The sequence below is a fragment of the Candoia aspera genome, chromosome 6, assembly GCF_035149785.1.
Source record: "Candoia aspera isolate rCanAsp1 chromosome 6, rCanAsp1.hap2, whole genome shotgun sequence".
Lineage (NCBI taxonomy): Eukaryota > Metazoa > Chordata > Lepidosauria > Squamata > Boidae > Candoia > Candoia aspera.
The window spans coordinates 14,616,577-14,644,502 of NC_086158.1; the positions used below are offsets into that span (position 1 = coordinate 14,616,577).

A 27,926-nucleotide genomic window follows, 5' to 3' on the forward strand; every position below is an offset into this window, starting at 1 on the left:
AAGAATCTTTGAAGGAAAAAAAAAATCAAGGGAGACAGAGTCTGGTAACCACCAAGGGAGATGTCTGGGCTGCCTAATACGCAAGAGCCCCCCTCCCCCGACCCTCTAACCACTGAATATCCCGTCTGGAACATTTGTGCCCACCTGCTAGAGGTCACCCCTGACCTGGAGTTAGTCCCCTAATTTTGGAACGGGGGGGAGGGGGGGAGGGAGATTTCCAAAATACAAAGGGGGGAGGAGGGCCACTGTTTCCCACGACCCTCCGCCGCGTCGCCCTCCGGCGTCCCTACGCGAAGCTCAGCCCCGGGCAAAGCAGAGCAAAGACAGCCGGCTCGGAGGGGACGGAAGCGCCCGGACTTCCTCCCGCCTCTCCCCGCTGATTGGCTCGCGAGGGTTATGAAAGCCTGGCATGGGAAGCCGCTGGCCGCAAGAAGTCGCCCGGTTTAAAAAGGCCGCGGGGCTGCAGGCTAGAGGACGAAGAAGGGGACGCCCGGGCGCCGGAGCGATGAAGTCGGCCGTGGTGCTGCTGGCCGGGTGGCTGGCGCTGACCGCTTATTACGTCTACCTGCCGCTCCCTAGCACCGTCTCCGAGTCCTGGTATCTCATGATGATGAATGCGTTTTTCCGGCTCGTGCAGCAATCGGTAAGAGAAACCGCAGAGGTCGCTCCCTCCCTCCCTCCTGTCTGCGGCTTGCTGCTCGCTGAGTTCACACGACACGCGAAACCACCAGGTCGAGGAAAGAACTAGCGGCTGCCTTGGCAGAACCCGCTAAGCAGAGTCACTGTTATCGACGAGTCGTCTTGCTGTCGCTAACTTCTGATCTCATGCATTCGGTAAAACACACACACACCATGGGTTAAGTCGGCAACCAGGTTAAACGGGTTGTGCGAACCCAGAGTATTAACCCCTCCACATTCCTGAAGCCTCTGCGAGACATCCCGCGATCTGTGAGACGCGGATTGGTGCGCTGCTGCTTTGGTGTCTTTAATGGGCTTTTCCCCGTCCGTTTGCACGGGGGCTACTGCTGCAGTGAGAAAACGCGGAGATGTTTCAGCCCGCATCGGAAAGGCGTGCCTGATCCGGAATGCCTTTTGACACGCATTCCTAGTTTCGGGTTCTCTGGCGCTCAGCGCGTCGGTCTTCCTGCTTTAGAAAGCCTTGGCGTGAGAATCATTGCGCCCCAGCGGTAAAAAGCTGTATCTTCCGCGTTGGGGGGGGGATAACCGACGCAAGCGCTGCCTTCCATTCACAACCCAGCCATCTTCCTTCCTGACCAGCTACAGTCAGCTGAGTTGTGGAAAATATATGAGAGGCACTGCTTTCTAAAAAGATACTAATTCTTATGAAAGAATACCTTGTGAATAGGTATTATTTAGAAATGACCTCAAAATGCGTAGCACCCTGGTTATGGTAAGTAATTCCATTCTTGACCCTTGTGTCTCAATGGATTGCCCAGGCAGCCTTCCTGGCAACCCTATGGGGATGACTTTCAGTTGCCCTTTGGGGATTTTTTTTAACTTCCAGGTTTAGCCTACAGCTCTGAGATCTGCTGGTGGTCTCCTATCCAAGTACAGATTGGGTATTCCAGAGAAGAGGCCCAAATTATGAGTGCAAACACTACCTTTCTTGGAAGTTTACAGTAACAGAATCTTGCAAGTCTGAAAGTACTTCTCCCCTCCTTTACTTCCACTTTCTGGTGAGAACTAGGAAGGGTCCCTTCTGAGATGCTTCCCATGCCCTCTTTCCTTCTCTGGGCTGAGATACCTTTTACTTGATGGTTGTCTAAGCTGTGGCTCTTCCTCCTGTCCTCCAAGGTCATTCCCACATGGTGTTACAGACACTGCTTCACTTTAGAGCTCACCCAGGTTTATTCTTGGGCAGATGCAGTGAGCAGTCTTTCTCAACCTCATGCCTTCTAACCGTATTGGGTCTCCACTCCCATAATCCCCAGCATACCCAGTCCTGATGGAGATTATGGAAGCTGCAGTCTGAACATCTGGGAATGTCAGGTGGGAGAAAGTTGGAGTATAGGAGTGCCCGCCTGGAGAAATTAAGTGCTTTTGTTTGAAGACACCCTGCTTCAAACACTGTGGTATAATCAATGTACTTCAGATATTTATGACCCACACTTTTCCAGCAGAATGTTCAAGGCACATAGTATCCTGAATATTGCTGGCAAAATCTTTATGTAGTTCCCAGCTTCCATGAAGTTATGGAGTGGCTTTCAAGTTTGAAATAACAATCTGTGTTGATAATGCAAATGCCTCTTCCACATGCTTTTTAAACTCTGTTTCATTGTAGTTTTTAAATTCTGCTCCAGGGAATTCAGGAGTTCCTAGGAACCTTAGCCTGTATTCCGCTGGGAGAAGATAAATCAAGACAGATGATTCAAGAGAGCTTTCTTGCTGATAATATACCGCAATTAAAAATGTTACATATTTTCAGAAAGGCCTCACCCTTAACCTGTCATGGTTGTCAGTCCCATAATCTTTGCAAACAGAGGATCTTTAGCTGATGTCTTGGTGTGAAAAGTATTTCACAAAGATAGACATTTTGAAAACTGTTGTAATTGGTGCTCCCTTTGGATAATTTCAGGTTTTCTCGATTTCCTGTCCAGAGTAGGTGTTGGGAGGTTTTTCTGCCAATTAAATGTGAGAGGCTAATTTGAGGGCCTCCCATTCATTCAGCCGAATGAGGCTACCCCAAAGTCTTATCCTGAGTCTTAAAGCTGATGCTGGGATATAATTCCTTGGACATTTTTTTCTGCCCTTCTTGGAAACGGATGTTCGGGGGGCGGGGTGTGGATCTGTGAAGGAGAAATGAGGAACGGTCAGGCTGACTTTCTGTGCTGAGTGCAGGGATGTTGCAGAAGAAGAATCACACCTGGAAATACCGAAATGTGTTGTATTGCTGAGGTAGGTGACCTAGATTACTACTGAGATGTTCTATCTGGAGGTATCTCAATAGTGCAAATAAATAGAACGAACAGCCAGCACATGGAGTATGTGTATCACGCACCTGAGGTGTGTATGTCAAGTAAAAACAATACTGGAAAGCTGTAGTTCCAGACATTCCAGCTGAAGCTTTCCCTTATTCAACTGTTGGCAGGGAGGGCCAAGTTATAGCAACCTACCCCCTTTCACTGGCCTGCTTACTCAATCCCAGTAAGCCAGCATTCAAAAGATACCACAACATACAAACTGCCTAAGGTGTTCATTCTGCATTGTGCTTTTGTTTTGGCTTAGTGATAATATTAGTTGGATGAGAGCATCTTTGGAAAACACCTTTTATTTATTTAATTTATCTACTGCCTGACTCCCAACCACTCTGGGTATCAACTTCCCAATTGTCTCTTTGGGGCTGGATCAAAGAGTAGCCAACTCAATCATATGTGCTGGCCTGCTTTAAAGTTGTGAAATGGGCTAGGAAAGTAATGAGATGTTTAAAGGTGAGATAGATGGCTGGATACTAAAGCTGTGCTTTGCTGGGGAAGGCTGTGTTTCATTGATTAGTCCTTACACGCAAATAAGTGGCTGTTAGTCTTGTACTGGACTCCCAAGGCAGGTTCATGCTTCTAACAAAGCTGTGTTTTGTGTTATAACCATACAAATCTACATTATACATGATGTTAAGCCCTAAGATATTATGGCTTGCAAACTACAGTAAGCTTAAGGCAAGTCAAATTATGGCTTGACATGAGGTGTGGACCCAGCCAAAGCCTACATAAGATGATAACTCTAGTGAAATTTTATACCAGTATGAGACTTTAATTAAGCAATTCCATATCAGTAGCTCATATTGATACCTACTGCCTTATGCTACTTCCTGTATCATATCTCACAAACTCACAAGTTGCTTAGCCAAACCAAACCAACCATATTATGGTAAAGCGTAAACCTTGCCATTATAGTTTGTAGGCCATACTGTGGACCAAACTAATTGCAATCTACAGGTAGGTCTCAGTGTGGTTAATGAATCCCACAAAATGGTCGCATTATTTGAATTCATACTATTCAAAGTGATATTTCTGTGGAAAATATGGTAATTGGTTCCAGCTCAGAGGAAAGAGGCAATGAAACAAATGTAAATTTAAATTGTTATATTGTACCTATATTCGTGAAATGTCACAGTAAAGGATGAAAACAATATATTTTAAATTTATGGTTGACGAAGGCCCAGAGTGGTTATAGAAAGCAAAATAACAACAACAAAAAATTCTACTGTGGATTCAGGCATTCCAACATCTTGTCCTATTTTAGCATTGCTCTGACCACATTCATATGGTTCAATCACATCAAATTTTTGCTCTAATATAATAACGAGCCTTTTCTTTTTAAAACTTGGACTATTTTCCTCTGATGGAATCTTCCTTTTCTCCATTTTGCACACGCAAAGATTGTTGTTGTTTATTCGTTTAGTCGCTTCCGACTCTTCATGACTTCAAGGACCAGCCCACGCCAGAGCTTCCTGTCGGTCGTCAACACCCCCAGCTCCCCCAGGGACGAGTCCATCACCTCTAGAATATCATCCATCCACCTTGCCCTTGGTCGGCCCCTCTTCCTTTTGCCTTCCACTCTCCCTAGCATCAGCATCTTCTCCAGGGTGTCCTGTCTTCTCATTTTGTGGCCAAAGTATTTCAGTTTTGCCTTTAATATCATTCCCTCAAGTGAGCAGTCTGGCTTTATTTCCTGGAGGATGGACTGGTTGGATCTTCTTGCAGTCCAAGGCACTCTCAGAATTTTCCTCCACCACCACAGTTCCAAAGCATCGATCTTCCTTCGCTCAGCCTTCCTTATGGTCCAGCTCTCGCAGCCATATGTTACTACAGGGAACACCATTGCTTTAACTATGCGGACCTTTGTTGTCAGTGTGATGTCTCTGCTCTTAACTATTTTATCGAGATTGGTCATTGCTCTTCTCCCAAGGATTAAGCGTCTTCTGATTTCCTGACTGCAGTCAGCATCTGCAGTAATCTTTGCACCTAGGAATACAAAGTCGTTCACTGCTTCTACATTTTCTCCCTCTATTTGCCAGTTATCAATCAAGCTGGTTGCCATAATCTTGGTTTTTTTGAGGTTTAGCTGCAAACCAGCTTTTGCACTTTCTTCTTTCACCTTCATCATAAGGCTCCTCAGTTCCCCTTCACTTCCAGCCATCAAAGTGGTATCATCTGCATATCTGAGATTGTTAATGTTTCTTCCAGCGATTTTAACTCCAGCCTTGGATTCCTCAAGGCCAGCTCGTCGCATGATGTGTTCTGCATACAAGTTGAATAGGTAGGGTGAGAGTATACAGCCCTGCCGTACTCCTTTCCCAATCTTAAAACAGTCCGTTGTTCCGTGGTCTGTTCTTACTGTTGCTACTTGGTTGTTATACAGATTCTTCGGGAGGCATACAAGATGACTTGGTATCCCCATACCACTAAGAACTTGCCACAATTTGTTATGGTCCACACAGTCAAAGGCTTTAGAATAGTCAATAAAACAGAAATAGATGTTTTTCTGAAACTCCCTGGCTTTTTCCATTATCCAGCGGATATTGGCAATTTGGTCTCTAGTTCCTCTGCCTTTTCTAAACCCAGCTTGTACATCTGGCAATTCTCGCTCCATGAACTGCTGAAGTCTACCTTGCAGGATCTTGAGCATTACCTTACTGGCATGTGAAATGAGTGCCACTGTTCGATAGTTTGAACATTCTTTAGTGTTCCCCTTTTTTGGTATGGGGATATAAGTTGATTTTTTCCAATCTGATGGCCATTCTTGTGTTTTCCAAATTTGCTGGCATATAGCATGCATTACCTTGACAGCATCATCTTGCAAGATTTTGAACAGTTCAGCTGGGATGCCGTCGTCTCCTGCTGCCTTGTTATTAGCAATGCTTCTTAAGGCCCACTCAACCTCACTCTTCAGGATGTCTGGCTCTAGCTCACTGACCACACCATCAAAGCTATCCCCGATATTGTTATCCTTCCTATACAGGTCTTCCGTATATTCTTGCCACCTTTTCTTGATCTCTTCTTCTTTTGTTAGGTCCTTGCCATCTTTGTTTTTGATCATACCCATTTTTGCCTGGAATTTACCTCCAATGTTTCTAATTTTCTGGAAGAGGTCTCTCGTCCTTCCTATTCTATTGTCTTCTTCCACTTCCGCGCATTGCTTGTTTAAAAATAATTCCTTATCTCTTCTGGCTAACCTCTGGAATTTTGCATTTAATTGGGCATATCTCCCCCTATCACTGTTGCCTTTTGCTTTCCTTCTTTCTTGGGCTACTTCTAGTGTCTCAGCAGACAGCCATTTTGCCTTCTTGGTTTTCTCTTTCTTTGGGATGTATTTTGTTGCCGCCTCCTGAACAATGCTGCGAACCTCTGTCCAGAGTTCTTCCGGGACCCTATCTACTAAGTCCAGTCCCTTAAATTGATTCTTCACCTCCACTGCATATTCCTTAGGAATATTAGTGAGCTCATATCTAGCTGATCTGTGGGTCTTCCCTAATCTCTTTAGTCTGATCCTAAATTGTGCAAGAAGAAGTTCGTGATCAGAACTACAGTCAGCTCCAGGTCTTGTTTTTACCGACTGTACAGATGTCCGCCACCTTTGGCTGCAAAGGATGTAGTCAATCTGATTTCGGTGTTGTCCATCTGGTGAAGTCCATGTATAAAGCCGTCTCTTAGGTTGCTGGAAGAGAGTGTTTGTTATGCAGAGTGAATTGTCTTGGCAAAATTCTATCAGCCTATGTCCTGCTTCATTTTGTTCTCCCAGGCCATGCTTACCTGTAATTCCAGGTGTCATTTGACTGCCCACCTTAGCATTCCAGTCTCCTGTGATGAAAATAACATCTCTTTTAGGCGTGTTGTCCAGTAGGTGCTGCAGATCCTCATAGAACTGCTCTACTTCAGCTTCTTCAGCATTTGTGGTTGGGGCGTATATTTGGATCACTGTGATGTTAGATGGCTTGCCCTGAATTCGAATTGAGATCATTCTGTCGTTTTTTGGGTTGTATCCAAGCACTGCTTTAGCCACTTGACTATTAATTATGAAGGCTGCTCCATTTCTTCTGTGGTCCTCTTGTCCACAGTAGTAGATCTGGTGGTCATTTGATGTGAAGTGGCCCATTCCAGTCCATTTCAGTTCACCGACGCCCAGAATGTCTATCTTTAATCTTGTCATGTCACCAATAACCACATCCAATTTGCCCTGGCTCATAGATCTTACATTCCAGGTTCCAATGGTGTGTTGATCCTTAGAACATCGTATTCGCCGTTCACCACCAGCACCGTCGGCCGCTAGCCGTCCTTTCGGCTTTGAGCTAGCTGCGTCATCACGTCTGGGGCTAGTTGAGCTCATCCTCTGTTCCTCCCCAGTAGCATTTTGACCATCTTCCGACCTGGAGGTCTCATCTTCCGATGGTATACCGACATATCTCTGGTTGTACTGATCCATTTAGTTTTCATGGCAAGAATACTGGGATGGGTTGCTATTACCTTCCCCAGGGATCGCATTTAGTCTGACCTCTCTGTCATGACCTTCCCGTCTTGGGTGGCCCTTCACGGTTTAGCTCATGGCATCATTGAGGTGCTCAAGCTCCAGCACCACGACAAGGTAACGTTCCTTTGCTGAAGGTGCACATGTGAGCCTCGCATTAACTGAATTTTGGGTTGCATTAAATGCAACCTGCTATCAGTTTATAGTTTGCACAAAATGAAATACACTATTATGCGAACTTGCACTAAGCAACCTACCTGTACATTTAAGCAAAACATGTAAAGCTTTAGAGAACAAGGCTGCCAGACCAGAATTGGATGGCAAAGCAGGCAGGGAAAGAATAAATCATATTATAGAACAGTTCTTTGCCTTGGAAAATGCAAAAAAACAAAATCCAGATTATTTTTGCCCAAGCACACAGAAACCCACTGTTGGAGAAGGATCAGGATAATGGTAAGTTTATGATTGGCAGTCCAAACATATCAGGGGGGTTGTAGTGAATTGAGCTGACTATTGACAAGCTCTTTGGATACTTTATACAAAGACCCAGATCTCTGGAGAAGGCTCTGATGCTGGGAAAGGTGGAAGGAAAGAAAAGAAGAGGATGACAAGCAGCAAATGGATGGGCCTAGTTACAATGAGTTCACCATTAGAAGACTTGAAGGACCAGGTTAGGGACAGATCGTCATGGGAAAAAAATCTATGTGGTTACTAAGACTCCACACCAGCTTGATGGCACATAATCAATCAATTGGCAAGCTCAGGAATGAGACATTGTTTAAATGAACTAGATCAAGGTGTCAGCACCTGATCATTCGAGCATTCACACATACACAGTCAAGAAGCTGGATCTCTTTGAACTATTTTAATGAAGCGTAATGAACAGTACAGAAGGCAAGCTGCCAATAAAGATTTCCCACTCAAAACTAATTTAAAACTACATCCCCTTAGCTAGTCCCCTTTCCCACGAAGCATGTCACTCCCCCTCCCATCCAGATGGTATTCCTGTCTTATCTCAACCCCGCATCCTTGATGTGCTCCATAGCCAAAACAAACCCCTTTACACTCCAACTTCACACACCCCTCCCACCTGGCAACATGAGAGAATGACATGATCAGAGATGCCCTGATAAGGGTTTCTGTGAAACCTTTGATTGGGGGATCTGACATCCTGCCCCCCCAAGACAGACTAAAAAATAATCAGGCAATTGTTAATTAAATGAAATAATAAGGCTAGGCAGGAGAGGGCTTAGAAGGATACTTAGCATGAAACTTTTTGGTTAACAGAGGAGCATTAACATGACATGCATTAACCCACTCAGGATCTGAAAAATGTTTCCATTGAATTAAGTACTGTAAAGTTTTGCGAAAGAAACGAGAGTCCAGAATGTCTTTAACTTCAAAATGCTGGTGGCCATCGATCATGATGGGTGGAGGGGTTACTGCAGGCTGGTGCCACTTAGAACGTTCCCGTGCAGGTTTAAGCAAGCTGCAATGAAAAACAGGGTGAAGTCTTTTTTAGGGTGGGGGGTAATTGCAATTGAACAGTCACAGAGTTAATAATCTTAGTAATGGGAAATGGTCCAACAAACCTGGGAGCAAGCTTTTTTGAAGGTTGTTGGGAGCGCAAGAATTTGGTGGAGAGGTAAACGAGGTCTCCCACTTTGAAATTCCACTCAGGGCGTCTGTGGCGGTCAGCGAATCTTTTCTGAGTCTCATGAGTGTGATCCAGCACCTGGCGGATGACAGGCCAATTAGTGGAGATTTGTGCAGCCCAGTCTGCCACGGAGGAGTCAGGCAAGGACTGCAGCTGGAGCTCAGGTATAGGAACAAAGTCCTGGCCATAAACAATGTGGAAAGGAGAAAATCCAGTGCTTTGGTGAACAGCATTATTGTAAGCAACCTCAGCAAAAGGCAGAAGGTCGACCCAGTCGTCTTGTTGAAAACTAATGTAGCAGCGAAGGAATTGCTCTAGAGTAGATTGAGCCCGTTCAGTGGCCCCGTCAGTGGCTGGATGGCTCGACAAGCTGAGAAATTGTTGGACCCCAATTAATTTCAAAAATGCATGCCAAAATTTAGAAGTAAATTGGACGCCTTTGTTAGAAATTACACGCGTGGGACACCCATGAATTTTATAAATGTGCGTGAGAAAGAGCTTGGCTAATTGCTGAGCTGTTAGCATTTTAGGTGGTTTAGTTGCTCCTTTTATGGCTTCTGGGCATTCGGCTGCTCTGTGTGTGTCCTTCCCACACTTGGAACAGGCGCTTTTCTTTTCAGTTCTGTCTTTCTGATCATCCCTCTCACGGAAAGGTCTTTGATGGGCAAAAGGAAATTGACTTGGCACCACTGTATTTTTTCCCATTGCTTGAGATCGGAGCTGCCTGCAGAATTGGTACTGGGTATTCTCTACTTCACCTGCAAGGCAGATCCAATCTTTCAGAGTGGGGGAGTCTCCTCGGCAGAGTGCCCACCTTAGAATTTCTGGCTGTAATCCCCCCTTACAGTAGTCAGTCTTAGTGGTTTCTGACCAGTCCATAGCTTTTCCAGCAAGGGCTTTGACCTCCATGGCATACTCCGCCACAGTTCGTCCCCCTTGCCTAAGCTGTTGGATACCGGTTTTTGCTCTCATCTTATCCAGTGGGTCCTTAGTCCCGCAGGCTACCCAGTTCTAGGGCATTAGCATCATGCAGCTGCACAAACCACTCATCAGCTGGCCCTTTGGGCCTGGCACCCACTTGGCTGACTTTCTTGTACTCCATGGGGAAACAGGAACCATACTCCCTCATGTATATGGAAACAGTGGTCAGGAAAAATGCCAACTGTTGTGGGTCGCCATCAAACTTGACCTGTATATCCTTTGGGGCTGTGCCCTGAGTTGCCCCGCTGGCTAGTGCTTTTCCCCCATCTCCTTGGCTTTCTGGGTGGCCTCCACTCCGCCTGCGTCTCACTGGAGACTTGAAATTCCAGGTTGGGGTTAGGGTACGCTGTCTCCCTCACCCGATTGGCGACTCTGCTCTTGACAGCTGAGTCGAGATTTCTGCCAAGGGGTATGCCATGGTCTCCAGAATTCTTGATACCTGCTGCAAGATCACTTCCATGGTAGACATCCTAGCTTCCAGGTTGCGGATGTCTTGGGGAGTTCCAGTAGGATCTGGAATGGTTCCATGTGACTCTGGGCTTCGATTATTTGCACATCCACAGAGAGGAGGTCTTCCCTCTTCTTCCCTGGCACCGACCTGGGAAGGTGCCGCCTATGGTTCAATAATAGCGCTCGGCGTCTGGGGTTCTGTCACAAAATTTAGGGAGTGGAGGGCACTTTCCAACTCCATCTGGTTGAGCCGGGTTTCCACCTCGCACTCACTGTCTCCACTCCCCGAACTCTCCTCTGTCTCAATTTTTTCTTCTGCCACCTTGGCATACAGCACGGTTCTCCCCGATGACGGCAGAGGAGATGGCTGCTTAGCCCGGGACTTTCCGTGTTTAGGCATGGTTCGTTAACTCTCAGCTGATTGCTTGTTCAGGAAGAGTTTTCGAATTATGGATTCGCAGCTTAATGTCAGCACCTGATCATTCAAGCATTCACACATACACAGTCAAGAAACTGGATTTCTTCGAACTGTTTTAATGAAGCGTAATGAATGGTACAGAAGGCAAGCTGCAAATAAAGATTTCCCTCCAAAACCTAATTTAAAACATTCCCTTAGCTAGTCCCCTTTCCCACAGGTAGCTGGCACACTCCTTAACCACACACACACACCTGAAGCTTTGGCACAACCCAACATTCCACCTGAATATGCAGACTTCATTGATGTCTTTGATGAGAAAGAGTGCGACCAGTTGCCTCCTCACAGGAAAACTGACTGTGCCATTGAAATAGACCCAAAGGCTAAACTAACTAAGCCTAAAATGTATGCCATGTCCAAGACTGAGAAACACGTTCTCAGGGAATTTATTGACAAAAACTTATCGCGGGGGTTCATTGAGCCTGCAAATTTGCCTTTGGCTGCCCCAGTACCTTTTTGGGCGAAAAAAGATGGCTCTCTCAGACTCTGCACGGACTACCATGGAATAAATGCCATCTCAATTAATAATTAATCCCCTCTTCCCTTAATGAAGGACATGCTATCGCATTTGTCACAGGGAAAAGTGTTTACCAAACTTGACCTCAGAGAAGCCTACTTTAGGATTTGGATTCGGGAGGGGGATGAATGGAAAACAGTGTTTAACTGCCCTCTTGGTTCCTATCAGTACAAGGTCCTCCTGTTTGGGTTGGCAGGGGCCACTGGAGTGTTTATGCAATATGTCAATGAGGTCCTCCATGAGCATTTGTACAAAGGGGTCCTGGTTTACTTAGATGACATTTTGATTTATTCTGACAACTTCAAAGACCACATTCAGCTTGTTAAGAAAGTCTTGCACAAATGGAGAGATGCTAAACTGTATGCCAAGCTCTCTAAATGGGAGTTCCACAAGTCTCAACTGGACTATTTGGGCTATTGTATTTCTTCCAAGGTGGTTGAAATGGATCCTGCCAAAGTACAAGACATCATGGGGTGGGAACCCCCTCACACCAGGCATCAAATTCAAAGTTTTCTAGGCTTCGCAAATTTCTGTAGAAATTTTATCCCCCAATTTGCTCAAATTGCTTTGCCTCTCACTGACTTGTTAAAAACTAGGGGAAGGGGGGAAACTCACAAAGTTACCTCCCCTGGGACCAAACTTACATGGACTTCTGAATGTCAAACAGCTTTTGACAATTTAAAACTGCTTTTCACTAGGTAGCCCATTCTCGCCCACCCAGATCCAACTCGCCTCTTTATTGTACAGGCAGATGCTTCTGACTCAGCTATTGGGGCAGTTTTAGTTCAAAAGGATGAAATGGGGTTCCCCATCCCTGCGCTTACCTCTCATGCAAGTTTTCTGACTGAGCGCAACTGGCCCATTTGGGAAAAAGAGGCTTTTGCTGTAAAAACTGCTCTCACACACTGGAGGCATTTACTAGAGGGTGCTCTTTATCCCTTTGAAGTTTGGACTGATCATAAAAACCTCCAGGATTTGCAAACTCCCAGGAAATTAAATGGCAAACAAATTCATTGGGCTCAATTTTTTAACAGTTGTAATTTTACCCTCAACCTCCTTCCGGGGAAGAGGAACTTTCTCGCTGATGTGCTTTCTCGCCTTCCACAGTATCACGTGGCACAAACTCAAATTGTAGACACTGTTTTCTCCCAAAAGCAGCTTGGAATGGCTTGCGTAATGTGCAAACAAGCAGCTAGGAAAGTGAAAGTGCAGGCTGATTTAAAAGAGGAACTGCTGGCACTGCCTAACGATCCCTGGCTACAGTATAACAATGTTGGAGAGAGAATTCCACTAAGCGTCGTGTCCCTGGGGTTAAAAAATATCAGTCCTTGTGGTGCACTATTTACCCGTTTATTTACAGAAAAATGTGCAAAGAACAATAACACTTACGCATAGCACTCTAGAAGTTGTTGGTATATAAAGGATACAAATTCCATAGAGAAACCAACGTCCATAATCCAATAAACATAGTCCTGTGTACAGTAAATCCAGCATCCAAATACAGCAGTTAAATTGTCAAACAAACCGGCAGAGTAACAGGAAGACTTTTCACAAATGAGAGAATGCCTATGCTTTGCTTCCATATTTATGTGGCTGCTAGCCAATGCAATGTCACCTTGCATCAGCCTGCTCTGTCATTGTCTTGTGACTGTCTTGTGCTGGACATTGCATCAGACATTGCTGGACATTGCATCAGACATTGCTGGACATTGCATCAGACCATTAGACGGCACTTTTTCTCTGCCTCGCATTCTTACATTTCCCAGACTGCTTTGCCATGGAAATAAGATCCCTGACAAACAAAGCCCAATTAACTAAAATTGACAACGTCTGGTATTCTAAGGGCAAAATCTATGTTCCTGAGTCTCTTCACCAAACAATTTTGCACTGCTCCCATGATAGTAAATCTGCAGGTCATTTTGCCTTCACAAAAACTCTCCACTTGGTGAGGCACCAATTTTGGTAGCCCTCCCTTCGTGCTGATGTGCAGTCCTACGTCACATCATGCCACGTCTGTGCCTAAGCAAAGAGGAAGGGGGGGAAGCCGTAAGGACTGCTACAACCCGTAGCCTCCCCCAAAGCTCCATGGAAGGAAATAGCCATGGATTTTATTGTGGATTTACCTGAGAGTAAAAACAAGACTGTAATTTGGACTGTCATTGACTTGTTTTCTAAGCAGGCTCATTTTATACCTTGTACTAAGATCCCAATTGCTCAGCAATTAGCCAAGCTCTTCCACACGCATATCTATAAAATTCACGGGTGTCCCACACATGTAATTTCTGACAGAGGCATCCAATTTACGTCCAAATTTTGGCGCGCATTCTTGAAATTAATTGGTGTCCAGCAATCCCTTAGCTCGTCTAGCCATCCGTTCACTGACAGGGCAACTGAATGAGTTCAGTCTACTCTAGAGCAATTCCTTCGCTGCTACATTAGCTTTCAACAGGACGACTGGGTGGACCTCCTGCCTTTTGCTGAGGTTGCTTATAATAATGCAGTTCACCAAAGCACTGGATTTTCCCCTTTTCACATTGTTTATGGCCAGGGCTTCGTTCCAATACCTGAACTTCAACTGCAACCCATGTCTGACTCCTCCGTAGCCGACTGGGCTGTGCAGATTGCCACTAATTGGCCGGTATCCGCCAGGCATTAGATCACACTCATGAAACTCAGAAAAAGTTTGCTGGCCGTCACAGACACCCGGGGTGGAAATTTAAAGTGGGAGATCTGATTTATCTCTCTACTAAATTTTTGCACTCCCAACAACCCTCAAAGAAACTTGCTCCCAAGTTTGTTGGACCTTTTCCCATCACTAAAACAATCCTGTGACTGTTCAATTACAATTACCCCCCACCCTAAAAAGACTTCACCCTGTTTTTCATTGCAGCTTGCTTAAACCTGCACGGGAATGTTCTAAGTGGCACCAGCCTGCAGTAACCCCTCCACCCATCATGATCAATGGCCATCAGCATTTTGAAGTTAAAGACATTCTGGACTCTCATTTTTTTCTCAAATCTTTACAGTACTTAATTCAATGGAAGCATTTTCCTGGTCCTGAGTGGGTTAATGCATGTCATGTTAATGCTCCTCTTTTAACCAAAAGTTTCATGCTAAGTATCCTTCTAAGCCCTCTCCTGCATAGCCTCATTGTTTCATTTCTTTGATACTTGATTATTTTAGTCTGTCTTGGGGTGGGGGCGGTATGTCAGATCCCCCGATCAAAGGTTTCACAGAAACCCTTATCAGGGCATCTCCCATCATTTCATTCTCCCATGTTGCCAGATGGGAGGGGTGTGTGAAGTTGGAGTGTAAAGTGGTTTATTATGGCTATGGAGCACATCAAGGACGCAAGGTTGAGATACGCTAGGAATACCATCTGGATTGGAGGGGGAGTGACATGTTTCATGGGAAAGGGGACTAACTAAGGGAATGTAGTTTTAAATTAGTTTTGAGCGGGAAATCTTTATTGGCAGCTTGCCTTCTGTACGGTTCATTATGCTTCATTAAAGCAGTTAAAGGAATTCCAGCCTCCTGACTGTGTATGTGTGAATGCTCAAATGATCAGGTGCTGACACAAGGTGAATCTCCTGTGCAACCCCAGTCAAATTAATGGAAGCTTCAGAAATCCTTTCCTTCAGTCTTAATATGAGAACAAGAACCAAATTCTGCCGTCTTCCTCAGATTAGCAACTGCCTCCTGTTTCAGTTAAATAAGTGATTGAAACAGGTGTTTGAATAATTGAAGCTGATTGAACTATTTCAGACTGCTCTAAATGCAGGTTTAGGATTCTATAAAAGGAACAGTGTGGCTGTGTTACCCAACAAACTTAAACCATTTTCTGCATTCATATGCTACACTGAGCTGTGAACTAACCAAACAGGCTGAGTTCGTACAACATTACCAAGCCTAGCATGTTGTATAAATGCCTCTGTCCTGAGCGGGTTGATATGTTAATAATAATGCTTAATTACTTTGGTGCACGTATGACTGTACATTTTGAGAATGCACTCATATTGTAGCCATTATTGTCAAAGCACAAATGTTTAGATAATGAGGTTTGTAGTCCAATCCATTGGGAGGGCACTGGGTTGGAGAAGGCTACAGTAACATGTCCAAAGGCACCAATCATTTTTTTTTGGTTAAAGGTTCAGTTTTCAGCTACTCAATCTCAGATTCCTTTGTTTTGTCATCTAATATTGAATGATTTGTACTCAACAAGTTTCTTCAGCACCACAATTTGCAGGCACCATTTTTAGCTTTGTTCAGCCATTCTAATGGTCTTGTTTTCACAGCCAAACATTACAGCTGGGAAAACCAAGATCTTAACATTTTTGTCAGAGTGAAGTCTCTCCACTTTAATAGGCTTCCATATTCTTTTCCCAAGGAGCACATTATCACTGGGGCTGGGGCAGAGCATCCAGATAATTGCATTGCACTTTCTGTGCTAGCCTTAAGTTACTTAATTCTAAGAATCCACTGAAATTATGTGACTCATAATAAAAGTTGCACATGGTTCTTTAGATCTTGTTGTGACTCTGAAAACAATCGCATGATTAAGTTGGCTTTAAGCGTTAATAGAACCAGGATTATACCAAATGACAGTGAGTGGAGTGCTTTCCAAAACGGGCTGTAACTGATAAATCCTTTGCCTCGGATCAAGGTCTGGGCTAGAGATATTCTGTTTCTTCCACCACCCTTAAATTCTCTTGCTGTGCTAAGGGAAATGATTGCTATCTTCAGCTCATAGTAAATAATAGGAGAAGCAGATGCATTGGCAAGTTTCAACCTTTGCAGTTGTGCTCTCTGATTCAGCTTCCCACAGTTTGATGGCCAGAAATGTTGGGCTACAACCTGCATGGTGAGAGTTTAGGACAAATAGAAAATAATATGTAGTCTACTGCAGTTACTGTAGTATTAAGGTTTACATGTGTATCATAGGTGTGTCTGCAGGTTTAAGTATACAGTATGCCTTTCAAATCCTTTGCCTTTTCACTTGTTCTGTTTTTTTCCTTAGTGCAGCCTGGCTCATGCCATGGGTCTTGACCACCATGCAAGACTGCTGAATGTTGTTGTTGGTAAGCTGGAAAGCCTAAGTAACATGCCTTCAGGGCATGTGAAGATAACAGACCCCGTATTTGATGGTGTAGAGGTCCGAGTGTATCAGCCTTTTGCAGAAAGCCAGAAGACATTACGTCGCAGCGTGGTCTACATCCATGGAGGAGGATGGTCTTTGTTAAGTGCAAGTAAGTAGTCTGAAAGTAGGCGTGCAACTACTTTTTTGTGTTCTTCCCTATCTTGTGATCTCTGGCTATGCTTATAGTTGATTCACTACAGGTACTTCTCACTTAACAACAGTAATTGGGACTGGAATTTCCATCACTAAGCAATGGGGTCGTAAAGTGTGATGTCACATGACCGTATCACTTAGCGACAACAGTCCCATTGCTGCTGTTAAGCGAGGATCACAGGTTGTTAAGCAAGGACCTCCTTGCGACTTCCTGCCAGCTTCCAACAAGCAAAGGCAATGGGGAAGCCGGCAGGAAGTCACAAGTCCCAGGTGGCTCACTGGCAGGTGGGCAAGTGGCTGCTGCAGCACGGCATGAGCACGGTGGGGCCAGGGTGGCTGGTGCCAGGTGAGGAAGGTTGTGCAGGTGGCTGCTGTGGTCCCGCATGATCCCCAGGATCTTGTAATCCGTAGCTGGGCTCCTCAGGAGAAAAAGCTGCCGGACTGCGAGCAACTTAAGGAGCATCTTGCGACCTTCCCTGCCGGCTTCTCTATTGACTTTGCTAGTGGGAAGACGGCAGGGAAGGTCACAAATGGTGATCATGTGACTGTGGGACGCTGCAACCCTTATAGGTGCAAGCCTGTTGCCAAGTGCCTGGATCACAACCATGTGACCGCGGGGGTGCTGGGACGGCCAGAACTTCAACAACCAGTCATAAGTAGCACTCGTTCAGCACAGTCATAACTTTGAATGGTCACCGAATGAGTGGTCATTAACAGAGGACTACCTGTACAATAGAAATCTGCAGTAGTTAGGGTCTGAATACAGAAGGGCCTTTGGAACACGTGGGAATGCTCACGTAGCACCCATTTGCAGGGTTTTAAAGAAACTGCATCTTCTCCTAAGATCGTGTGGCTGCCTTGTGCAGTTGCCTCATGATCCCTAGAAAAGATGCAGCTACTATTCACTTTAAAGTGAGCTCACCTACATGATCTGAAGCATCTTTCTGCTCTTGAATCCACAATCCTAGTAGCAACCTAACGTTTAGTTTTCCCTAAATTAGGCTGCTGAAAATAACATGTGGGGGGAAACCAGGAAGAGGTTTTTAAATGAAAAGACTTATACTATCCCTTGGTTTTTCAGCCTTCTTTATTTTCCAGAATTCTATGGACAGTCACCAACGGTCCTAATTGGGCTGGTGGTTTTGATCTTGATGTTTTCCTTTTTTTTTTTGGTCTGTTTTTGAGACAGGACTTTGTTCATCGTTTAGGATTTCTTTTTTCTTTTTAATTTGGCAATCTTGGGATTCCCCAAAACCTAATGAAAATGTCTTGTACATCATTGATGTGATTTTCAGAATATATACTCCTGTGAATAATATAAGTAAAAATATCTGCTCTGTAGACATTCTGAAACTGTATCATTACTGTTAGCTTCTCTCTCACCCTTGGCTGTCTCTAATTGCAGGAGGAGGTTCCTATAATCATCTCTGCATGGTTATGGCTGAATCTCTGGATGCTGTAATTGTCTCAATTGAGTAAGTATGTTGCAAACAATAATTAAGTAACTGGCATAGACTGGATTTTATTGTCATTTTAGTATTTTGACAAGATTTGAGAGGAGGAAAGAAAAAGAATTAAGTTGCTACAGAGTACGACTTGCAAATATTGAGAAATTAGGATAAAACTGGAATGGTGCGTACGTTCAGCTGAGCTCAGTTCCACGGACCTGTCAATATATCTTTCTTGACAACAGTAAAGAAATGGTTCCATTCATATTTATAGCTGTACTGAAAATAAACAGCCTTGCTGTGATTTTAGCACTAAATATCCTATGCCAATTCTTTGGTCATTAAATTACTTGGGCCATATTGTGGTTTGTTTGGTTTTCATCTTGGCTTCTGAAGCCTTACCTTCAGCTTTTAATTCCTTTCCCCTCTTCCATTGGTCAGTTGGGTAATGTGGTGTAAGTTTTCATCTTCGCCTATATCTCAAACAGCAAAATCCCAGTCTTCTTTCAAGCCTGGACAAGCAACTTGACTAAGGCAAGGCTCATTTCCAGTAGCCCTTACTATTTCTGAGAAAGGGCACATTGTTCAAGGGGTGATCTGGCCTGAGGGTCTTCTGCACTAAAGAATCTGTTCTTTGTATGCCACAATTGGCTGACCATTAATTTGGATGAGCACCTTCTGGTCCTCTGGGATGATTTCCACATTGAATTCAGGTGGGTGGGGCACCAACCAGCCTGAAAGTGGGCTTTTCCTAGCAAAGGTGCACAGAGTTAACATTTGCAATCAACCTAGGATTATTCTGTTTCATATGCCTTATTTCCCCACATTTACAACACCATAACATAGGCAGGCCTGTCTGCTAGCCAGCACCCTATTGATGGAGTTTCAGACTGCCTGTTTTTGGTTTTTGTTTAATTTATTTAAAAAAGAAAGGGGGGAAAAGGGTACAAAGAAATGTCAAAATGCAGATATTGCATGGAAAAGTTTGCAGGATGATAGATGATAAAATTAGAAGAAAATTCAAAATATTCCACTGGGGAGAAAACATCTTTTATCCGTATATATCACCTTAAATTAGAACAAATATAAAGAAAATGTCATGACAGTTTAACGCTTTAACCCTTTCAAAACTAATTAAAATCAAATTAAATATTAGCTAAGGCATCTATGTAACAGAAATAAATAGCCATGATTAAAGAGCTGAGAAACCATATTTTAAGAGAACTCCAACCTTGGATATGGTAGCAAGCCATGAACAGAATTATAATCCATAAATCCAGGTTAAACAAACTACTGTAACCTCATCCTTATTTCATATGTAGTTATTTTTGACATTGATAAGTGCTCCCACAGTTTAAGCTGTTATACTGAAGGAATTAGATGTGATTTCTAGTAAAAAGCATGAAGTATCCTGGTGGTAGTTATCATATATAAAACCAGCTCAGTATATTTTGAAGGTGTATAAGATTTAGTAATACTTAACAGAAAAATAGCTTAGTTGAAAACAGATAGCAGCTATGTAGGTATTGCTTTACTTGAATCAGATTCCAGATATCACCTTCATTCTTGATTTCTAGTCTTCCTACTACATTTCACTAGACTTATACTTCTAGAAGTTCCTGGTGCAATCATAAACCATGTTTTATATCTGGCTTTTTTCAAACAAACATGATAAAATTGACCAACAGCTTCTGTAATATAAAACAGAACCAAAAGCTTTTAAACACCCAGCAATCCACATCTAGCAGACTGCATGAATATGGTGGAAGGCTAAGAACCTTTCAGTCCCAACAAACCAGGGCTTATCATGAAGTCCAGATGCAACGAATAACTGAAGAAAATGGCTGGGTTCATACATCATGCCAAGTCAGAACCAAACAAACCAAATTATGGCTTTGTGTGTTGTGCAAATCCAGCCCATGTGTATGTGCTTGTTTAAACTATTATTGTTTCCCTAGTTAATATTTGTCATCCAACTATTTCTTCTTTCCCTTCCTGCTCCACTCCCACCACTCACAAACTGCATTGACACAGTGTAATTAACCATTCATAATCACTTTCCAGATTTGCACAATATAGTGAACCATAAACTAATCAAAGAGCCTGGGATTCTCCCACATGCTAAGCCATAATTAACATGAGCTAAGCCTGATTTTCAAATAAATTTGCTAGGTCTTTAACTGAGGTTGTGGAGCATGTTGTATAAACCTAGCCAGTCCACACCTTCTAATAAGAGTTATTAGAATAAGGGCCTCTGCCTCTTTTTCCTCTGTGCTGGTATCCTTCCAAACAGTGACAAAATATCAACAACCAAGTATCAATGTTGTCCATGTTCATCTCCTTGAAAACAAACTCCACAAGGACAAACATTTGCCAGATTTGGTCCCCTAAGAATCTCTCACACTCATTTAATTCCCTCATTACCTTACAACACTTGTTTTTCAGATTCACATGGGCTTGCCAGATAGCAAAGCTGAGTTCATTCCTTGCAAATTGAGCTTTCTATGTTTCAGCAAAACACTAGAGGAGAGCATTTTCTGCTACAGTGAAGCTGCTCCTTAAATAAAGCTTTAAAAAGGTTCATGCCCTGTTTCAGGTCCAATTGCAGCTGCCTTTTCCTGCAAAGCATAGACTGCAGAGCCTCTGAGGGGTCACTTGACAAGGATCTGCCCTGAATGTGAAGCTAAAATGCTTTGGGCTATTCAGACCTCAAGACCTGCTGCCAAGCCAATGCCATGTTGCTTGTGTCTCAAAAGGTTATTGACCCAGTACTGAATTCTAGCAATAGGTGAACAGCAAGGTCCCATGTTTGCTTGAGTGAGGAGGGACACATTTCTTTCCCCACCAGTGAAGCATTAGCCATAGCATAGTTTTGATTGGAGAAATAAGTTGTACCATGTTAACAATTTTGTACAGCTTCTTCTTCTGTCAAATGTCAATAGAAGATGGACAGCAAGCAGTGGTTTAGATGTGTTCTTTTCCAACCAAATTGCACCAGATTGCATTTCCCCTCTGATGTTGGATGTATGTGGTGTCATCCAATGCATCTGAAAAGGACCTGGTTGTAGATGGCAGATTGACAGAGGCAAAGAAGAAGTTTCTTCTCTTTCCATGCAAATATGAGCAACTTGAGACTCCTAAAACCACAGTCACACCTTTCTGGATAAAATTGCCAAGGGCCATTAATGTCAAACTTTTACTGAAATAGAAGTTGCCATATCTGCTTTGTTGGAGGGTAGAATTTTGTTTTTTGCTGTTGTTAAATAAAATTAAAACGTTTATCTTCTGCTGAATAGGGCAAAAGCTGGCTAAGAGCTGTTTCTTGCAACAAAAGCCCATTGTTATAAATGAATCTGTCTAAAATTAGAAGCGCAGATGCCTTTCCCTGTTCTCCCCGCTGAAGGCCATCATTTCATCCTTGTCTAACTCAGTGCAGCCAGAGTCCTCCAGTGGCTTAATATTTGAATGGCAAATACCAGAAATAAAATTTAGCCTTTCTGTACTCTTTCCCTTGTCAGCAGAACAAATTATGGTTTGGGCTGGTTTCCCACATTGTGAACCCATAATGTGATTTGTTTTGCTCAGGCTTAGTGTAACATGTGAACCCCGTTGTGGCTTGCAAACCATCATTTACATCTCAGACTGGCCATTGTGATTTATTCAACAAACCATGAGTAAGCAAAATGTAGTTCATTGTGATATATGAACTTAGCTTTTGAGTGCAACCTAAAGAAGATAGGCACCTATTTTAGGTACTGTCTAGCATATTTTATGTAGGGTAATTTTAAAGTGGTATAGTTCTACCATACATTGTTCATCATATTTCTACTTAGGCTTGGTTTACCTATCATATATCCTTACAGTTTTGATTTTTCTTTATTATTCTGGCCTTTAGTACCTATTGGGGCAGTCCTGATTATACTGTGTTCTGTCTGCCCCCTCCTCATTATATTAGTTCCTTGTCTTTTGTACTCTGTTGTTCTATGCTGGTCTTTGGCCATTATAAAATTTAAGTTCAGGGTAAATATGGTACATTGTGAGGCTTCCATAGCTAGGGGGCGTTCTTCAGGATTCGGTTTGCAGTGAGATTTTTTTTAACCCTTTCTTCTCCTGCCATTGGTGCTGATGGAAATCTTGTCCTCCCATGAGACAGTGTCCTTAATCTTGGGGAACAGGCTTCCACAGATGCTTGGGGCTAACACAAACCACATAACATATGGGCCAAGCAAATGGGAGCTTTTACTGAGCCTGCATTGATAAAGTTCTTCCCAGCCAAGAATCTTCAGACATTGTCAGACTGTAATTTCAGCCATCCCCAGCCATATGGCCAATCACCAGGAATGACGACAGTTACATTTCAACAGTCTCATAGTTGGGAGAGGCTGTGCCAGTCCTGACTCTTCCATATTTAATAATCTATTCAATGAAAAGTTATTTTTACAGCAGCAGAAGTTGACTCTAAGACAGAGTTTTTCAAACTTTGGAACTTAAGATGTGTGGACTTCGACTCCCAGAATTCTGGGAGTTGAAGTCCACCCATCTTAAAGTTGTCAAGTTTGAAAGACACTGCTTTAAGATAACAATCGCTTTATTTTTCCATGTATTTTGAACTGCAAAATCAGCGACTCACGAGATAGATCCCAAAAAGGAGCTTCCTTTTTTCCTGTGTACCTTCACACTGCAAAATTCTGCTGTTGTTAACCCAATCTCTCCATGACACTCTTCTAAATGTATCTCAACCATTCTTTGTTTAATTTCTTCCACTGACTGGTTACTCTGTGTTCCCATATTGCTCATAACGACATTCAGTACTTTGTGATTTTGACTGTCATTTGTCATTTTGACAGACCATCATGGCTTGTAAACCCTGGCTTGTCTTAGCACAAAACCCAGACCCTTTTTCTTTGCAGTTACAGGTTAGTGCCAGATTTCCACTTCCCGGCACAGTTGGATGATGTCCTTCGGGCCATCAAACATTTTCTGCTGCCAGATGTCCTAGCTCAGTATTCTGTTGATCCCACCAGAATTGCAGTTTCCGGTGATAGTGCAGGAGGCAACCTGGCTGCTGCTGCGTGTCAGGAGGTAAGAAACGTTCTGAGTGACTTAGATGCAGATCCATCCTAAGCTATGCAGAACATGCTAGGACTGTGACTGAGCGAATGCAAAGGTTTTAATGTTCAATTATTGACTGCCCCCATGAAAAGGAATGGGAATTGGAGAAAGGGACAATTTCCTTTTGAAAAGCCAGAATAGGCAGTACACACATACATACATACATACATACATACATACGAGAGCCAGTTGTATGTATGTATGTACCGAGTAAGGCACCAGGCTAGAAACTGGGAGACTGTGAGTTCTAGTCCCACCTTAGGCACAAAGCCAGCTGGGTGACCTTGGGCCAGTCACTTTCTCTCAGCCCTAGGAAGAAGAAGGCAATGGCAATATGCTTCTGAAATCTTGCCAAGAAAACTGCAGGGACCTGTCCAGGTCAAGGCTGACTTGAAGGCACCAAAAAGAAAAAAGATATATGAAAATGTAGCTTGGCTTGTATAAGGAAGCCTCCTATGCTGCCCTGAGTCCAGCAAAGTTATGAACGTCAAACTGCAAGAGAAATCAATTCAGCCTTTAGAATAACGCATGCTTGCAGAATAAAAACATCATGTCATTCTTCCCTCCTGTTTTAGTTAAGTGGCTAAAAGCAGTTTCATCTCCCTTTTGCAGAACTTGAGCTTCTCAGTTTCTTTATTGGAAGCTGTTTTAATATTTAGTGTAGATGTCCTATAATTTGCTCTGTAAGAACCAGATATCTTGTTTCAAGGAAGTGCAAGAGTTCTCTTATTGCTTGAGTTCGCACACTACATTAAAATAATTACTTGTGTAATCATTGAATAAAACAGTTGGCTCAGTGTGCTTGGGATCTACAGGCATGGATTGTTTGACTGCATCATTCCCTGCTTTCTGTCCTCTTTCTACAGATTAGTCAAGAGGAGAACGTGACCAACAGATTTAAACTGCAGGCCCTAGTCTATCCAGTCCTTCAGTGTTTTGATTTTAATACTCCTTCATACCAACAGAACGAACTAAGCCCGATCGCATCACGCACTGTTATTGTAAAGTTCTGGATAGACTATTTTGATGGAAACTATGATTATGCCCAGTCCATGCTGATAAACAACCACACATCTCTGGATGTGAGCAAGGCCAGTTCCTTCAGAGACCGACTAGACTGGACTTTTCTTCTGCCTTCAAGATTCAGAAAGCATTACAAACCCATAACTCAAAGTACAGGGAAAGCTGAAATCATCCAGAATATTCCTGCCCTATTAGATGTCCGTGCAGCCCCGCTTCTGGCTGACAAAGAGGTTTTGCGCCTGCAGCCCAAAACTTATATTATGACCTGTGAGATCGATGTTTTGAGAGATGATGGTCTCATGTATGCCAAGCGGTTAGAGAAAGCAGGTGTGGAAGTCACCGTTGACCACTTTGAAGACTGTTTTCATGGCTGCATGCTCTTCACCATTTGGCCAATTAATTTTTCTTCAGGATTTCACACCAGAGACAGCTATCTCAAGTGGCTGAATGAAAATCTGTGAACAGAGAAAGATCAGTCTCTAGAAAAGGAATTCATGCTATTCATTTGAAGACATCACTAGAGAACTTCCATTACAGGATAGCAGGTACATCTGTTATGACATAACTGGACCCTTTTATGAAAAAACATCTTGTGTAAACTTCAAGCCTGATTCTAAATACATTTGCAAGGAAGTAAGACCTGGTCTTATGGAGGCAGTAGAAAAAGGTGATTGAATAGTCTATACCCCTTCAGACTGCAAGAGAAAAATGCTATCTGTGAATATAGTTTCATATGACAGTCCCTTCAAGTAGGGACAAGTAAGACAAATCAATGAAAAAAGCAATCATCCTAATCCTGATTTACTTTGCTACTTTTCTACTTACAAGAAGAGCTCTTCCTGTGGACATTCACAAGGAATGGGGCAAATGGGGCAACATGTATGACATCCTTACATACTTGTGTCAGACATCAGAACGCAAGTACATTCCTGCACATAGGGCTTCATTTGGCACCATTGTATTTTGCTGCAAATGACACCGCCCCCCTCCCCCCACCAAAAAAATGTAGGAGGGACATAGTCCATTGGTAAAGGACATGCTTTGAGTACAGAAGGTTCCAAATTCATTCCATCACTAGAAGTGTGCAGAATAATCCAGTCTTAGTAATAAAAGCTCACTGAAAGTATTCAGTTGTTACCTTATCTACCCTACTGGAAGTGGTCCAGCTTAAAAAAGACAATTTTGGGGCTGTAACTTCTTGGCCTCAGAACATTTTGCAGATTTTTAATTCCAGGCATCTGTAAGTGGAAGACAGGGAAGCAAAATGGCCTGAAACTTAAGGAAAACACTGTCCATCCTCTCATTTAGGTGGCTTCAGAAGGGGACTAAATAATTTTCCAGAGAACAGGGCTATCTAAGGCTATTAATAGTTTAGTGGGTGCAATGGAAGCAGTTCACCTCTACCTACCAGATTCATAGGAACAACATTGAGACAGGAGGCTCCCTTAATCTGTGGGTCTCCTAGATGCCTCTAGTGGGCCACCATGTGAGTTGGAATGCTACCAAATGGGCCTAGGCCTGATCCAGCAGGGCTAGTCTCATGTTTTCATGTCGGCATTGGCAATACTAAACTAAACGGACCAAGGTCCAAGCAAGTGTATGGTGTAGGCTAAACCATAATGTAGTTTGTCTGGATTTGGCTGAGTATATTGTGTGAACCCGACTAATGGTGGCTTATTCAGTAAACTACAGCTAAATGATGATTTAGCATGGTAGGGGAGCCCACTCAATGTTTTCCACACCTACAGCAATGCACAGCATCATATTTGCAGAATAACACAGGTCACCCCAAGTCCTGCTCACCTCTGTTAGCATGATCTCACACCAAATAACTTGAGATTCGGAAATCTCATGAGAGTTGGGTTGTTGTTGTTTATTCGTTCAGTAGCTTCTGACTCAAGGTTCTGTAACTCAGATTCAACTTTAACCTGAATACACATTTGATTTTTGTTTTTGTTTGCTTTCACTTTGGCCTAGTTCAGTCTATTCTGTTGTAAGCTCACAACTTCTTTCTCCCTTTTCTTACAAAACTTTCCTTTCAGTTCCCCATTTTATTAAGCCATGGTCTGGAATATCTTATAGCATTGCTCACAAAAAAAAAAGTGCAATAACTTTATCTTTTCCACATTAACATTTTCTCTTGATCATCTAAATAGGACTTTCTTACTCTTCCTGTATAAATTGTTGTTGTTGTTTGTTTGTTTAGTCGCTTCCGACTCTTTGTGACTTCATGGACCAGCCCACGCCAGAGCTTCCTGTTGGTCGTTGCCAACCCCAGCTCCCCCAGGGACGGGTCCGTCACCTCTAGAATATCATCCATCCATCTTGCCCTTGGTCAGCCCCTCTTCCTTTTGCCCGCCACTCTCCCTAGCATCAGCATCTTCTCCAGGGTGTCCTGTCTTCTCATTATGTGGCCAAAGTATTTCAGTTTGGCCTTTAATATCATTCCCTCAAGTGAGAAGTCTGGCTTGATTTCCTGGAGGATGGACTGGTTTGATCTTCTTGCAGTCCAAAGCACTCTCAGAATTTTCTTCCAACACCACAGTTCAAAAGCATCGATCTTCCTTCTCTCAGCCTTCCTTATGGTCCAGCTCTCACAGCCATATGTTACTACGGGGAACACCATTGCTTTAACTATGCGGACCTTTGTTGTCAGTGTGATGTCTCTGCTGTTAACTATTTTATCGAGATTTGTCATTGCTCTTCTCCCAAGGATTAAGCGTCTTCTGATTTCCTGACTGCAGTCAGCATCTGCAGTAATCTTTGCACCTAGAAATACAAAGTCTTTCACTGCCTCTACATTTTCTCCCTCTATTTGCCAGTTACCAATCAAGCTGGTTGCCATAATCTTGGTTCTTTTCAGGTTTAGCTGCAAGCCAGCTTTTGCACTTTCTTCTTTCACCTTCATCATAAGGCTCCTCAGTTCCTCTTTGATTTCAGCCATCAAAGTGGTATCATCTGCATATCTGAGATTGTTAATGTTTCTTCCAGCGATTTTAACTCCAGCCTTGGATTCCTCAAGCCCAGCATGTCGCATGATGTGTTCTGCGTACAAGTTGAATAGGTAGGGTGAGAGTATACAGCCCTGCCGTACTCCTTTCCCAATCTTAAACCGGTCCGTTGTTCCGTGGTCTGTTCTTACTGTTGGTACTTAGTCATTATACAGATTCCTCAGGAGGCAGACAAGATGACTTGGTATCCCCATACCGTTAAGAACTTGCCAGAATTTGTTATGGTCCACACAGTCAAAGGCTTTAGAACAGTCAATAAAACAGAAATAGATGTTTTTCTGAAACTCCCTGGCTTTTTCCATTATCCAGCGGATATTGGCAATTTGGTCCCTAGTTCCTCTGCCTTTTCTAAACCGAGCTTGTGCATCTGGCAATTCTCGCTCCATGAATTGCTGAAGTCTCCCTTGCAGGATCTTGAGCATTACCTTACTGGCATGTGAAATGAGTGCCACTGTTCGATAGTTTGAACATTCTTTAGTG

At 43.3% G+C, this 27,926-nt stretch overlaps 1 protein-coding gene across 1 annotated transcript; it reads left to right on the forward strand.

Moving 5' to 3' along the window:
- The first annotated feature begins 438 nt into the window (after positions 1-438).
- Positions 439-26,446, forward strand: NCEH1 (neutral cholesterol ester hydrolase 1). Its single transcript, XM_063306439.1, has 5 exons — positions 439-643; positions 16,580-16,808; positions 18,258-18,327; positions 23,211-23,382; positions 24,279-26,446. The coding sequence occupies exons 1-5, from the start codon at positions 506-508 to the stop codon at positions 24,894-24,896; spliced, it is 1,227 nt and encodes a 408-aa protein (XP_063162509.1). The 5' UTR covers positions 439-505; the 3' UTR covers positions 24,897-26,446.
- Positions 26,447-27,926: the final 1,480 nt, after the last annotated feature.